Source organism: Gossypium raimondii, chromosome 5 (genome assembly GCF_025698545.1).
Source record: "Gossypium raimondii isolate GPD5lz chromosome 5, ASM2569854v1, whole genome shotgun sequence".
NCBI classification, from domain to species: Eukaryota; Viridiplantae; Streptophyta; class Magnoliopsida; order Malvales; family Malvaceae; genus Gossypium; species Gossypium raimondii.
Window position 1 is genome coordinate 50762808 of NC_068569.1, and position 16948 is coordinate 50779755.

At 31.6% G+C, this 16948-nt stretch overlaps 1 protein-coding gene across 1 annotated transcript; it reads left to right on the top strand.

Moving 5' to 3' along the window:
* The first annotated feature begins 9563 nt into the window (after nt 1–9563).
* On the top strand, nt 9564–16833 carry LOC105766425 (hypothetical protein). Its single transcript, XM_012585895.2, has 17 exons — nt 9564–9585; nt 9709–9865; nt 10088–10196; nt 10575–10637; nt 10977–11080; nt 11806–11872; nt 11988–12059; nt 12442–12603; nt 12698–12768; nt 12882–12979; nt 13369–13476; nt 13749–13846; nt 14555–14692; nt 14905–14952; nt 15775–15889; nt 16119–16216; nt 16562–16833. Exons 2-17 carry the CDS (start codon nt 9729–9731, stop codon nt 16646–16648), a joined length of 1575 nt encoding a protein of 524 aa, XP_012441349.1. The 5' UTR covers nt 9564–9585; nt 9709–9728; the 3' UTR covers nt 16649–16833.
* Nucleotides 16834–16948: the final 115 nt, after the last annotated feature.

Genomic DNA, 16948 nt, shown 5'->3' on the forward strand with positions numbered 1-16948 from the left:
TTTTGAGGGCAATTTGGGTCATGTAAATTTTGCCTATTTTTATTTTGAATAGAGTCAAATTATGTTATTAGTTCTTCTCATGCCTGGTCAGGGTCGTAGCATCCGGGCTGAAAAATGGTACGGTTTTGATATAAATATAGGTAAAAAAATAATGTCCGTTTTAAAAAAATAAATTAAGCTTTAGGTAAGGAATTTTTGCCCAGGCTCGATCTAAATTCACAAAATGAGAAAAAAATTTGTTATTTTTTGTTATTTTAATGTATTTTATTGTTGTTGTTTTTTCTTATTTTGCTATCATTTCATTATTACGTTGTTATTTGTATACACATTTTTTAAAATTTATTTTTAATTTATTGTAAAATATTTATTTTATTTTTGATTTATTATATATATTTAAATTTTATATAAAAAATTTACTATGGGAGAGTGGGTCATGTTTGAATTTTAGCATTTTTATTTGGATCGGGCTTAGATAAAATTTTGGACTCATTTTTTAGGTCGGGTCAGGCCTAACAATTGGGCCTAGCCTATGAACACCTATAACAATTGGGCCTAGCCTATGAACACCTCTCGTTCTTCTATTATATGTAAACTACAGATTTAGTCTCTATGCTCTTAGTTAGTCATTTTTAATACTATTTTTTTAATTTTAAAATTTCAATCCTGACCTAAATAATAATGGTAAAGGTATTTTCGCATGTTTAATGCCATGTCAGGTTCGGTTGTATTTGATAAAATGAAAATTTAAATGTTGAAAAGTTAATTACTAAATTTATCACAAATTCTCAATCCGATCAACTAATTTAATTCAATCCAATTTAAACAACCGTAATTATCTCAAAATATCTCATATTTTATGTAATGTTATAATTATTTGATTAATATAAGTTCATACCACACAAACTTAAAAGGTCCAATTCGATTTAAATTTTTTTATGAAACTTTAAATTTATTTATCAATTTTTTAATTTACATAATCTAATATGAAAACATATTTATCATACATGTAGGCATGCATTGCGTTTAGAAGACATCTCATGCTTTTAGAACAAGTTAATCTATTCACTTGATTCACACGGTACCATTATGTTCATAAACAATAAGATGACGCATTTGGATACCTATGTCACGCGTCGTAAACAGAAGTCGGTGATAAATGTACACAGAATATCTTATAAAAGTCAATTGATTAAATGAAATTCATTTAATCTACTTGAATCAACTCGATTTGTGAACATATGGAGAAGGATTAAATTAATATGCGAACTTAAATGATGTATTTAAATCTACACTCAATCAAGGGCAATGGAAGGGGGTCGGGGCCTAACTCTCCTAGAAAAGGAAAATTGTTTTTTTACCCTTTAAAATGAATAAAATTAAGAATTTGTAATAATAAGATGCACTTTGGCCTCCAAAAATAATAAGATTTTAATTTAATCCGTTAAAAATTTATAAATATATTAACTAATACAATGGTGAAATTGTTTTTTTAAGGAACTGCACTCAATTCCTCACGAATATATTTAATCAAATTAGTCTATGTAATTACTAACAAATTATTATTTTAATTATTTATTATAAATTAGTTAAATAAGAATAAGAGAAATCATACATTTATAATTTCACTTCCATGTTATTTTTTAGAGTCGTTTTTAAATTTTGTCATATAATTTATCTCATAGTTTATCAAAATATTTGAGTGTAATACTATAATTTTCTTAAATATTTATTGTGTGTGTGTGTATGTGTATGTGTGTTAGTGTTAGTGATAGTGTTTGGTCTCCTCTCGTCTCATTCTTTCACTTTGCTAGGTAATGCTTTGGGAAAGCTCTTTATAATATCGAGACCTCAATCATCTCTTCGGTTTAAGAATACAATCAAAGGGTCCTTTTGGCACATCACTCCTTTTTTCTGTTTAAATGCTCAAACCAATAGTTCGATTTGTGTAAACCCAATATGAGTTCAAACTAGGTTTTTCTACTTTGATTTTATTTTGGCTACTATTATATTCATGCAAGACTCTTTCACTTTTTTTTTTATTTAACTTTATTGACTTTGGTATTGATGGGTTTTTTTTTTTTGGAGGTTTTGTTGATTGCAAGGCTTAGATTTGGTGCAGGACAAGGTCAATGTTCGGAGGTAGATTGAAGGAGAGGTTTGTGAGGTTACAATGGTGATTATGGTGAGGTGAGTGGTTGTTGGGTTTGATAAAGGTGGTAAGGAACTTGGTATAATAATGGTGAAGTTGAAGGTGAGGTAATGGAGCAATGGTGACAAATGGGTGTGCTAGTTCAAAAGGAGGTGGGAATGGTGATGGTCGGATGATGTAAGGAAGGGTGTTCCATGATGGAGATAGCTTGGGGTAGATCGTGAGGTGAGGGATGTGAAGTAGTAGAGATGGTGAAAATGGCAACAATGATGTTGAAAGGGAAAGACGAGGGAGGAATGAGAAGAAAGAGAAGAACAAGAAATGAAACAAAGGCTAAAAAATTAAAAAAATATATGTTTAAATTATACGATGATGACATGAAAGTCATGTCAACTTTTAATGGGCCGCATGCAATTTCTGTTATACTCTTAATATCGACTAACAATACAATGATTAAAATATTACAAATCGATAGTATTAATGAATGTTCCATAACAAATTAAAGTTAAATTACTAAAATATAAGCTTAATCAAAAATAACTAACTATTTATTAACCAAGCTAAAATGCTAAGAGTCTAGTAAATTAATTACCTTTTTGTCCTCATCATTTTTCACAATAACAATTTCTTCTTCCTTCCTTCTTCTCTCCGGTTCTTTTTTGTTTTCCTTCCATTCTTTCATTTTTCTTCAAGATCTTCAAGGTAAGGTGCTCTCACTCTGTCTTTTTCTTTCTAGTTTCTCTAATCTCATCTTCTCATTTTAACTCCCCATTTAATTTTTTTCGTTTTTCCCCATTTAAATATTTAAAATATAGTTTATATATTCTAATTAAATTTTATAAATAATTAATATTAATTACTTAGAAATATTTAAAATTAATATTTCATATATTAAAAATATTAACAATAAGTTATAATAAATTATTTTTTATATTCTTGCTAAAATAGCATAATATTAACTAATTTGAACATTATTTAAATACATACTTGTTACTTTATAATATCACGTCTAAAACGGACATTTTATTTCTCAAAAGCACTTTTTGACAATAATGCTAAACACTCAAATCTTAAACCAAACTTTCCAAAAATAATTCTTAAAAGTACTTTTTCACTGCACTTTTTTAAAAGCACTCTTCCGAAGCAATGTTAAATTAGCCGTGAGCCTCATTAGTTGAGACACATAAATAACTTGTATAAATAGAAAACGCGGTCTTCTACTAACTAAATCCAAATCATTGATTTATTGTTTCTTTTAAGTTTTCATTAGAGTAAAGTAGAATCAATATTTTTCAACATTATTTTTGAAGCTTACCTAAAATAAAACTTCATCAAAGTCAAATTTAGGATAAAATTGAGAATAATAGAAATAAATCTCAAAAGTATATATGAACTTTAGTTTAATGTGTAATTTTATACATTAACTTTAATTTTGTGTAATTTTATACATGAAATTTTGATTTGATCCAATTCTCAAAATTATCAACAATATTATTGATATAGCATCATTTTATGTATTGCATATACAAATAATTAGATTTATCCAATATAAAAGTATTTTGATGTATTTTTTCTTTCTTTCTTTTTTTTTGGTAAAAGATGTATTTATTTCTTTAAATGTGTATAATTGATCAAAATTAAATTTTCATGTGCATAATTGCAACAAATCAAAGTTGATGTATCAAATTGCACATTGAATCAAAGTTCATGTATACTTTTGAGATTTTTCCCAGAATGATATTATAAAATATTAAGGATGAATGCAAAAATTTCATGTTAAAAAATGTAACATCCCTGACACCCCTGAGATGCGAATAATGTCAATTTGGATTGTGCACGTATGAGAATTTTGGGAGTACATAAAATAAAATTACTAATATTAGTGGAGAAGGTAATTGGATATTATAAGAAATTAAAAAGGCATTTGAATTTAGGTAAATTAATTTAAGAAATGGACTAAATTGTAAAAACGTGAGAAGTATTGAGTCATAATGTAAAAATTCGAAATAAGAAAGGATTGAATTTGATGCATGAGAAAAAGAGGAAAGACTTGGAGAGTAATTTGACCATGAAACTAAAAAAAAAAAAAAGGGATGAGAATGGGAGTGAATAGTAACCACAAGTGTGGCATGGTAATTATTAGATTTTTATTATTAAATATTATTAGATTATTAAAATAAACAAAAGATGGATAGATATTTTGTTGGTGTAGATGTAGAAAAAAAAGGAAACATCATCAACATTTTCGTTCTTTTCCTCCACGTTTCTATCTCTCATTTCTAACCAAGTTTCATTTTCTCTCAATTTAGTCCCTTCTACCATTTTCACCTCTCTTAAACTTTAACATCCAAATTGTCACCATAGACTCTAAGTGAAATCAATAGAACAACTCCATTGTAAGTTTATTTTTTTGTAAATCTAGCTAATATTCATTTTGGAGGAGGAAAAAAGTGAAGAAAAGTTCGAGATTTTGAGAAAGGTTAAGGTAAGAATAATAAGTTTTCTTTTAGGACTTAGGGTCGATTTAGTATTGCTTATAAGAATCACTTTTGGGACAAAAGCATTCTTAAACAAGCTGCTTTTTGGGAGAAAAAGTGCTTCTTCCAAGCTAAAAATTGGCCTAAAATAACTTTTTTTAGAAGCTTAAAATTTTAACTTCTTTCCAAAAGTGTTTTCTTTTTCAAAAGTACTTTTGAGAAGCATTCTTAAATTAGGCCTTAATGTTTTTCTCGTCAAATGCATGGAAATAGTCTGTGATTTTTGTTTTGATATTAGAAGTTGTATATGTGTTGTCTAAATGAAGAGAAAGAGAAAAGTGAACATCAAGTTGGTGATAAGGGCAAAGACATAGCCAAGGAGTGAAGGAAAAAGAAAGGGTTCATTTCAAGCATTTTGTTGTAATTAAAACCCTAAATGAAAAACTTGATAAATAGTTTTAGAAAATATATTAGTAGTTGAAAATGATGATTTTTGTTTTGGAAATTATTTGGAAGTAAAATGGTATTGGAATTGAAAAATGCATCTGTAGTTGTGAAATTGTTAAAAAAAAAGGAACTAAATTGCAAAGAGTATAAAATTTAGATTGGTGGAATAGATGTTAATACCAAGCATTTAAGTGAAATGTCGAATGCTATTGGAATAAATGTTAAGTGAAGTTTAATGATTGTTGATTCCATTTAGTTAAGGACTAAATTATAGAAATTTTGGAATTACTTATTTGTTAGGAAAATGTAAATAAATTGTATAGTAAAAATGTCTAGGTAAACAAAATGAGAACTAGTAGGATATAAATGGATGTCATTAGGAAAATTTTTTATGCACGCAAGTGATAGTGGCACTACGATGCAAGTGAAAGCAACACTATGGTGCAAGTGTTAGTGGCACTTTTGTGCAAAGTGACATCCGCACATTCATGTGAATATAGTGGCTCTTCGGTGCAAATTATCGGCATTCCGAATATCCTATTGTATTCTAATAAATATACAAATGGGCTATAAAATTTTAACGTGAGTGAATTCAATATTGACATTGTAAGTAGTATATTATCTAGTAATTTGACATTTTTTTTATCTATAGCAATTATTGAAACAAACTAACGTATGATAATAGTGCTCCATGATAATTATATATATGCATGTGTATGTGTAATAAAATGATTTCAAATGCAAAGTTTAATTCTTGATATGCTTATTAAGCTCACGCGAGCTTAATGTATTTCTTTCAAGCGCGTAGGTTAAGATCGTTTTGAAGCTTAAAATGAAGATCGACTTCAACTCATCTCATCACAAATTAAGCTTGAAAGAGAGTATGAATCTAAATTTTTGGGCATTAGTTTTTGGCATGTACATAGGAATATGTTAGAAATGTTATGATTGAATTCAATGAAAGCTTTGGTGTTTTTGGTCCATTTTGTAAATCTTGTCAATTAGATTGATATGATTTGGATTTGAGTTGACTTAGGTGATAATCAAGGTTGGAAATTGGCATGTTCCAGTGGTTGTCGGTTGATATGGATGTTATGTACCATATAAATGTTGATCTAAGTGATAGAGAGCAGATTGCTTAAGTTTTAAAGTGGTAAGATTGAAGTCGTGATGTGGAGCTTTTGAAGTTGCAATGAGGCAAATCAGAGAGTAACATCGCAATGCGGAGCTCTCGAGGTCACAAAGAGATAAATTAGAATGTGACGTCGCGACGTGAGAGTCTATGAAGTTATGACAAGCTCCCGATAGTTTGGAACTTTACATTTTGGTCACTAAACAACCTTTGACCACCTAGGAAGCTTTCGTAAGCTCATGTTAAGCTCAAATAAGTGTGTAAATATTATTTTAAATGTATTATGAACCTAAAAACTTGAATAAAGATGTTTAATTGATTTAGAGTGATCGTAGTTGCTTCAACAATAAATGTGACATCCCATAACATTGACCCAACGGTTGAGTAAGGTAAAGGGTGTTACAAAAAGAATTAAATTAAATTATTAAATTTTAGAAAAATTTAAAAATTTCATTTAGCTAAAATCTAAAAAAAAATCAAAATTAAAATTTTGAATTTTTGAAAAGAGCTAAATAGTATTTTTTGCTTGGCTTAAATGAAACTTTGTAATTGTACTATGTTCCTAGAAAATAGGCCTAAAATTGTGTCCAAACCCGACCAAGTTTAAAAATACTAAACTTGAGCTTCGCTCGACCCAACCGTATTAATTTTTTTATATATTATTTTTTATATAAAAAATTTAAAAATATAATATATCAAATTCAATAAAAACATTAAAATAAATATTTCCCAACAAATTGAAAATACATTAAAAAAAGTTATTATACTAAACAACACTAATATAGGTACAACTTAGCAAACAAATGCCTCTAAAATAGTAGCAAAATTAATAACAAAACAAGTGTTATGCAATATCCAAACAATAACAACAAAATGTTAAAAATATAGTAGCAAAATAACATTAAAATGGCAACAAACTGTTGAAAAATTGGGTTTGAAAAATGCAACGGAAAATATGTTTAAGGAAAAATAGGTTTTAAAAAAAATTCTCAAAACAAAAACTTAGTTATGTTATCTAAAGTAATAAACACTTAATCAAAATCGTACCTTTTGATTTGTTTAGGATGAACGCTTCGACCGAATAGTCTTCTCTGCTATCCTCAAGCTCACGTTTGTCAAGTGTGGGCTCACTTCGAATTAGAAAATTTTTCACAAAATTACTAGTGGGGCAATTTTACAATTTCTCTAAACTTTTGAGGTGAAGTTGTAAATATGAAAAATATTTCTAGAATTTTTCTGAAATAATTTTTTTAGAAAATTTTCTCTCTACAACTTTCTTTTGAAGTCAAATCTGTGAAAAATAATAACTCGTGACTTTCTTTTTATAGAGAGAGTTTAACTATGATCAAATTTAATCATTTTAATATTAAATTAATAAAATACAATCAAGATAAGTATTAAATTTATTTAATATTAAATCTATTAAAATAATATCATTTTTGCATAAAATTCGTTCACTCAACACAATCTTATTTTATCTTATTGTCATCATTGTCTCTTCTTAATTATTAATATGATTACTGTCAACAAATGATTGTGATAAATTGTTCGTTCGAGAACAAGCAACCCGTGGTCACGTTTCATATTTATCCATTCACACAATGTCAATGAGAGGATATCGTTAACTCTTTAATCGAGTTATAAATTCCATTATTGCTAGTAAAGCCATGCCATACACAAGTTATGTACCAAACATACTGGCTCTCGGCTTGATCGTCTTTAGAGCATAAGCCTCAACTTAAATCAAAGTACATGAGTTACATATGCATGGTCAATGACTAACTCAATATTTAGGTAAATTATACAATGAATGTAACAAGTGAATTAATTAACAAACGGATTCAGAATTAAATCGTTTTGGGTCTAGCCAATGTATCATTATTCCAATGAATACATATATGTCTCTACCCGTGGAGTCAACTGCTCCGATAGTCAATACTAGTCATCTCCCTAATTGGAATCGTAAACGACATAATAATCCTTCTAAGTATTTGAATCAAATATTCACTATGATTCTTTTACGGGATTACAGACTCGTTTAGATTATCTATTGAAGTAAGTGTCTTTATCAAAATGTAAATGTTATTACTTGTCACAATTTTGCTATGCATGCAAAACATGAACAACATAAACATAAAAGACATAATGGTGAAATGTGAAATTAACTTTATTTATTTATTCATCATTCAAATACATAAAAAATAAGTACATGTTTACTACAATATTGACACATTTCCCAACACAAACAATAAAAAAACAACAACAAACAACACTGAAAAAAATTTAGGCAACTTCGGGTTGGGTTGGGCCCGATCCAAAAAAAATTTACCCGAGGCCCAACCTATTTAGAAAATGGACCTAATTTTTTTTGTCCAAACCCATTTGTCAGGTCTATATTTTTTTCCCAAACCTTCCCTCTTTTTGGGTGGGCCTTTGAGCTTGGGCAGGTGGTCCAACCCATGATCAGTTCTACCCTAAACCATACACATCTTCTCACATTAGTACTGTAAATGAAAATTTTTTTGGACCACTCAAATAAAGAAGTTAAATTCTACAAGAACTCTCTTAACTGACATTTTGTAAAAGAAGGTTGTTTCCAAGCCATTCAACAAAAACTTCACACTTCACAAATTCAAAAGTCTAGAAATTCTCTAATGAATTATTTAAAAGCGATACATTAGTTCTGAAGAAAAGTCGCATTCTGATCTAATTCAATCGAGGAGAGGAAGCCAAAAGACGTTTATGAAGAAAGCCACCTTCCAGTCTAATTCAACTAAAGAAAAGAGGTCAAAACCCGTTTCAATAGCAAGTCACCACGACACTTGGATCAGATTTAATCATCCAAGATCAAGTCCCAAAGACCCTTAGATCCAAACTCTCTACAACGCAACTTCAAGATCAAGTCTCAAATACCCTTGAATTCAATCCAATCAAATTCTCGAGCAAGTATCTTGCCAAGCTTAGCTTCAAGATCAATTCACAACGATCCCCAAAAGCAAATCGCATAATTTCAAAACCAAGTCTAAACAACCCTTAAATCAAAGCTCCATCAAAAAGAAGAATCAAATGCATTTTCTTTCCAATCAAGAAATTTAGATATTGTAACTCTTCCAAAATTCATAAATAAAAAATTGACTCCAAATTTTTAAGTCAATTTTCGATTCAAAATTTGTGTGTCCTAAGCTTTTTTGTTCCATTTCTTAATATCTAAGCTATAGTTTGGTTACACTTTTGGGCCCTATTGATAACAATGTTTAAAAAAAATACAACAACCAATTAGAACACACCACATGTCCTCGATAATATCCTATTTTAACAGAATCCTTTAGAAGGTGTATTATGCTGTTAACAACAATTCATCACGTGCAGAGGCTTCAATGGTACATTCTCCTTTTAAGTTTCATTTTTCTGCACGCGTCATTACCCAAATTCCTTTCTTTCACTGAAGTTTCAGCCACGCTAACTTTGGCTCTCAAAATCTCTCTTTCTTCGCCGCTTCACAGACTCCAAACAATCCACAACTATGGATGAAGAATTCGCGCTCGACGATCCTACTCAGTTGCTCGACTCAGCTTCTGATTTCGCTCACCACCCCGGTTCTCTCAACGACGCCGCTGTCAAAGATTTTCTCGACCGTTTCCCTCTCCCTGTCATCATCAGGCACTCATTTTTACTTCCACTTAAATTTTCTTTTATGCTCATTTTTATCTCTTTATTAATTTGAGTATTTCTAGGAATTTCTTTACTGGGTATTTGTTATGTAATTGCAATCATATAACTTTGTTGCTTTGATGCTGAAAGCAACCACTTTTTGTTGTGGGGGATTTGTTTTAGGGTTTTCAGTTTTGACTTAAAATAATGGGGTTTTAGCTTTTCTTGCAGTGCTTTGCAAACTAAATCGGATGTGCCTGGCCTGGAAAATACTCTGGTTGCTTGTTTGGAGAGAGTGTTTAAGACCAAGTATGGCGCCTCACTCATTCCACAATACATGGTATGCATTTGGTCTTCACTAAATTAATTGCTTGTTTTTCACTTGTAAAGGAAAAAGAGTTGATTAGCTTCAAATGTAATATATATTGTTTGGATGCCTTGTGGGAATGAGAATCTTCAGATAATATTAGCATTACAAAAACATTTTGATGTTTTGAGTGTAGGCTTGAGTTGCTAGTGATTATTAATTCCTTGATAGTTATGTTTTGGGTTTGAAATGTTCCAGAATGGACACAGTTTTTGACATGTTTTAAAATCTTGAATAAGTTAGTCTAAAGTAGCATTTTTAACTGTTTGGACTTCAGAATTTATAATGTCCTCATTTATATAGGCTTGTGAATTTATTACGAAATCTGAAGCTACATCTTCTGTTTTGTAGACTTTTGTTCAAGTTGGCCTCAAGGCAGATTCTCAAGTTGTTCGTTGTTTATCGTGCAAAACGGTATGTGTACAACTCTAAACATTCTTCAATTATTTCTTCTGTAATTTTTGCACTTACTAAGTTTAATTCTAATGTCAAAGATTTCCTTGTAGCTGTCGTAAGAGTTAAATCTCTAAAAGGTTTTATCCAAGTGTTTGCCACAACTGTTTATTCCAGATCCCTTTCAAGATATTTCTTTTTGAGATGGATCGGACTGACAGTCATTGAGATTTACAATGTTATATGGCCACAGAATTTATGAGCAAAGCATGGTTGAATGGGCTTAAATTAAGACAAAATTAATATACCATTGTAAATTAACTCTTTTTTTTTTTTCTAAATGTTTATAACTTCATCCAGGTTTCATCCTTTTTAAAGAACTTTGATGACAAATCTATATACGCCATAAAGCTGATTATTGACTGTGATATTTATCAACTCTTACTGGACTGTCTGATAAATGGGTGAGAACCTATCACACTGAGCCTTGAAACCTATACCTTCATTGTTCATGGTTTAGCTTCGTATTTGCAGTAAAATTTGTCATATTCTCTCTTATCTTTTTTGTTTTGTGCATGTGAGTGCTGACAAACTTATAGTTGATACATGGACATGGAAAATGTGGTTATCAATTATTTTCTAAATGCATAGATTTTTCAGTTTTTTTTGGGTTCATTTTACTTGGAATTTGTGATGCCATTGATCATATGAGCTGTCATAGCTTACAGTTACAAAAACTTTGTTCATTCTTTTTTGGGTTGGCAGTCAATAAGCTTTATATTTGTCATCCAAGCTTCTTTTCTGAAAAGTTTAATTAATTTTGATGAATTGGTAATCATAAATGGTGTAGTATGGTTCTTGGCTGTTTCTGCTAATCTTCTTTTTGGCTCTCTAATCTGGCATGTTTTAAAGAGGTGTACGGCAAATTATAGAGGATTTCAAGGGTGTATGATGGGGAAAATGTAGGATAAATTTAAATGTGTGATTCTCGATCTGTTTAGGGCATACTGTGATGAATATGGTAACCACACTGCTTTCTTTTGCCTCAATTGTATTGTATTACTGGAGATATTTTGGCACTGCTCCTTAGAGTTGGCAATTATTTGAAGTAGTTTGAAGAGCATACTCACTGATAATAAAGGTTATGAAAGTTGTTTGAAATTACTCTTTATGCATTACTCACATGCAGCGATGAACAAGTTGCAACTGCTGCGATTGATGCTATCAAGAATTTAGCTCAGTTTCCTGAAGCCGTGGTGAGGACTTGGCCTTAGATCACTTTTTTTCTAAGGTTAATCTTTTTAATGCATTGTACCATTATAGATTCAGTTTACTGAAATCACAATTTGGTTTTTGTGAAATTTTATGGAGGGCATTATCTTCCCATCTAATATCAATGAAGCTACACACCTTGGGAACGTAGCATCTCGATGTTCCTCACTGGTATGATATTTTTTCTTGTGTGCTCTTTGACCTTTTTTATTACTGTTCTCATCTGTGTTCCCTTTGTTTCACAATCTTCTTCTTATATTTACGGGCATATATTTGAAGGACTATCAGCTGCTCATACAATTCTTTTACTTGAATTCTAGCTTCTTTAGCTATCAGCATCACCAAAAATGCCTGGAATTCTGTTTATTTAGAGAAAAGATAGTCTTTGCTAATGTCTATTTAATTTTATCATATTTAGATGTCTGCAGTGGCATGAAATTTAAAACCCCAGCTAAGCACCAGTTCCAAATTTTGACATTTATCTAGTTTATGCATATGCTCTGGAAATTTTCTTATTTGGATTCCCATCTTAACACTGTAAATCCTTTTTCAGGGGCGTGTCCGTGTTTTATCATTGATAGTGAAGTTATTCTCTATTTCCAGCTCCATAGCATCTGTAATATATAATTCAAATCTGCTCAGTTTATTGGAGGCCGAGATCAGGAATTCAAATGACACCCTTGTAACCCTAAGTGCTTTAGAGCTCTTGTATGAGGTTATTCATTTAACCCTGGCCCAGAACGCATATCTTTAATTATTAAACTTTTTATGTGCATTTTGAATGGAATATTGACTAGACAGTTATGCAGTTGACTGAAGTCCAGCATGGTGCAGAGTTCTTGGCAAGGACCACCCTTCAATTACTTCATTCTATAATCAGGTACTTATTTGAGGATTAATTATTATATATTTTTATTTTATAAAACTATTGTTACTTTCTTTACAACCAGGTTTTCATTGTTTATATTGTAATCCCCTTTATTTACTTTATAGCAACTCATCGATGGAATCAATTCTACGATCAAGAGCATTGATGATAAGTGGAAGGCTTTTATCCAAGGAGAACGTATACATGTTTGTTGATGAACCAAGTAAGGGTTATGCCTCTCAGTTCTGAAATTCAGTCATTGAAGAGACTGTCGCTTACTTTAATTTTACTTAGAATTAAGGATCCATGGAAGCGTAAAAGACTGAAAATGTAACTGTTATGATTTTTATTGTTGTTATAATTTTACTTGGGTCTTTCTTTGTTCTGGATGCTGTGGCAATATTCTCTTAGCACCTTGTACCCAACTGTGGGTTTCCCTATTGCACAGTGCTAGGACGAGAAAAAGCAATAACCAACTAAAAAAATTCCTGGAAATTTGAAATTTGGTTACTATCATGAAGGACATAATCTTTATTCTTTACTCATTTTCCTGAATATTTTATGCATATAGGTATATATGTTTTGAGCTCCCCTCTTTTCTTCTATATTCAGGTGCCAAAAGTTTGATTTCAGCCATTGATGTGAGACTTGGGCTGTTGGATAGTCAAGATACAGATGAACGTGAATCTGCACTTGAAGCTCTTGGTGGAATAGGATCATGTAAGTAATTTTTAGGCCTATATCTCTCGGACTCAAGTGTGAGTGTCAAATATGGGTATTTATCCAACGTGATTACGATTAGTTGTTTCAATTTTTTTCATACATTTGGGGGGTCATACCCCATTACCTGTGTCAAAACATGTTTCGGACTCAGGTACTCCCAGAAAAACCGGAGATGGGGAGTAGATGAAGAGATTATACATTATGTTAATAATCCTAAAACGATTAGTTTTTATGCCTGATTTTTTCCTCCTATTTTCTGATGCTTTTAGCAATCCAAGGAGCTGTGTTGCTGCTGACAAGTTTTCCTCCTGCTGCAAGGCATATTGTTCATGCTGCATTTGATCGGCAAGGAGGTGGCAAACAGTTGGTAAGCATGTAATATTCATTTGCTTTTTTACCTGTTCTCGTTTTGCCTGATATTCTTCACTGTTCATAATGAATTACATACTTCGGAGACTCTTTGACTAAGTCGATTAAGAACCAAAATCACAGCATAAATACAACTATGCATGTGATTCTCTGTTATCTTGATATATGATATCTCAGTGATTCTTAAATGATCCGTCTCATGACTGGGTTAAACCATTACCTATTTGTTCATAAATAACCTTCCAATAATGTTATCTTAAACCATCTACCTTGATTAACCCATCAGCATGTATGGTCGTTTTTCTAAGTGCTTGGAGGTTCATATTAGAGAATACATATGTGAATAAGGATTTATATGTTTCAGTAGTATTTTCAGTGGAGATTAGCCTGTTAGCTTTCCTGTGGTTTCTTAAGCATCAACTTTGTTCACCTTCCATCTATTTCAGTGGCCCTTTTTAGCTATAACATATTGGTTTTTCTTTGAGCTTTAAAAAAGTTTCACCCTAATGTTTAAGGAGTCCAGGTGGTTCACAGGAAATAGTAGTTTTCACCTGGCTAATCTGATGTAACTTCTATTATGACATTGACTGAATTGGCAAAATATGTCTTGAAGTTGATCTTTGCCAGAGCATATTCTGCACAACTATCAGATTGCTTTTTCACTTTAGTATTCTGACTGCTGATGGGCTTTCATATTGCAATTTAGGCTGCATTGCATGCTTTGGGGAATATTGTGGGAGAAAACCGACCTGAGGATGGTGTAATATTAAATGGTGATGCAGAAGAAAGTCTTCGACGTCTGGTCTATGAAGTAGCATCAGAAAGTTCGAAGTTGACACCATCTGTAAGCAACTCTAAAAGAAATATGCCATCCTTCTTTATCTTGAAGGACATTGTTTAATGTCATCCTTTAAATGATTTGGAAAGTTATATAGTAAGCAAAGGGGAAAAGGTTATCATGTCAATCCCAAGTACATTCTTGAACTCATATGCATTGCATCTTCTCCTATATTTTCCTTAAAAAATGTTCATTAATGTCTTTTGCATGATTGGCAGGGTCTTTTGCTATCAGTTCTTCAACAGGCTGCAGAATTTCGTCTGGCTGTGAGTGTTTCTTCTTGACAATCAATCTATATATTTTTTTGACACATTGGGTTTACATTTATGATAGAAACCAGTTAAGTTTCGGAGGTTCCTATTTAAGCTTTTTCCAACTAGCAAAGCTTAAGATTCTGGGGCTTACCTACTTCCCATTTTCCTTGTTTGTAATTGGTATTTTACCAGGATATTGGTCAGAATTTGACACTATTTACTTTGTAAAAATGGTTTTTATTATGAACTTTGAAGAGCACTTGCAGATGTATAACATAGACTCTGCTGTTAACACTACTTTGTTTGTGCCAAGAAGATGAGAAAATGGAAACTTTTGACTTGTATTTCAATATTTACGCCCCTCCCCCACTCCCCCAAAACCAAAAAAAAAAAAAAAACAAGAAAGATTTTGAGCCCGTATGTTATAGTTTAAAATGTTTTCACCTTACCTCTAGGAGTCATTCCGTAGTAATTTCTCTAGATTCAAGGAAGGAACTTTTAATTGCTAACGGTTTACTTATCTAAGAAATGAACATAAAATAACTTCCCGTTTATGGAAAATTTCATCATAACTAATATTGGAACTTGCTGTTTTCACATGACTATATTCTTACCCAAAGGAAAAGGCAACCAGATTATTAAGTCACTGAAGAACAAGAATATACCTGGATTGACCTTTTGTGGTTGCAGCATAAGATGAAATAGAAGAGTTTTGACCTTTGAAGCTGTTTGTATTTGTTCCCCCACCAATGTCATGCTTTGTTTTGGTGCACATATTTTTCTAAATGACCATACGTCAAGAAATTAACATTGGATCATTCTTGCTGATATCAGGGGTACAGAGTAATAACAGGGTTAGTAGCTCGAGTATGGTGCCTGATGGAGATTTTCTCAAAACCGGAGATAATAAACATAGTGACTGATCCAACTGCCGAAACTACAAAAATAGGTATTGCTTTCAACATCGTAATACATCACCTCCTTTCTATTCCAAATCAAAATGTCTCCATTTTTTGGAACAACCGTAGCTCCCTTATACACATGAAAACATCTTTGGCTATTTCTTGTCTAATCTTTTAGCACTAAAAGGAATCCCAGACTCCCATGTTTCCTTTTTTTCTTATGTTGTATGATCGTCTTGTCAAAGTTTCACTTTACAACTATTTCTGTGCTGTTAGCTATGGAGGCTAGATACAACTGTTGCAAGGCAATCCACAGATCATTCATGTCAAGTAAACTTGTCAGCGACCCTGCACTCTCTGGCATAGCTGGGAAGGTTAGTTATAAACTAATATGCTTCCTGCCTCTTTTATTCCACATTTTGGGCATGATGTGAATTCCATGGCGGTCTCGGAAGAGATCTCAAATTCATACCGAGCATGTGATTTGGTAACTGTAATTTATACCCATTTCATAACATCCATAGATGTAATCTATGTTGCTCCGACTTGAAGTATCGTGTCTGACACCTGTGTCAAAGGTCTCACATATTTGGATGAGTCACTTAAAGGACCTGTATCCAAGTAACATAAGATTACATCACTCTGATCTGCAGTTTGCAAAATCTGTTTGTCTTTGTATATGGCAAGTATGATGATTCATGGCTATTGTTGGAATGCAGTTGCAAGAAGCTGTTCAGAGGGGTCCATATCTGGTAAGAAAACATACTGAAGCAACTCCAGTAGTAATGACAGCTGAAAGATTTTAGGTTTTTGGGAAGCTAATTAGATCAAATATGGGAGGATGTTTATATTTGACATGTTTGTGTGTTTACATAACCGATATGTAAATGTTAAATGCCAAATGATCGTTGTTTTAACTTCATAGTTCATATTTTTTTGATCTTGCACTGAAATGTCTAAATATGGGAATGGCAACAAAGGCTATTTTTCATATGTTGGGGTTTCCCCCACAAAGAAACAGGTTATAGATTTTCTTTTTCGAACTGGTTCTGAAGACATCGTCTATGTTGCATTTTTTACATGATTATATTATTAAATATATTTAT

Excerpts from the sequence above, each read along its gene's own strand:
- LOC105766425 (XM_012585895.2), top strand. The coding sequence starts at position 9,729 with ATGGATGAAGAATTCGCGCTCGACGATCCTACTCAGTTGCTCGACTCA. Across the intron at positions 9,866-10,087 it reads CCTCTCCCTGTCATCATCAG|TGCTTTGCAAACTAAATCGG; the intron begins GCACTCATTTTT and ends CTTTTCTTGCAG. Across the intron at positions 11,081-11,805 it reads CTGGACTGTCTGATAAATGG|CGATGAACAAGTTGCAACTG; the intron begins GTGAGAACCTAT and ends ACTCACATGCAG.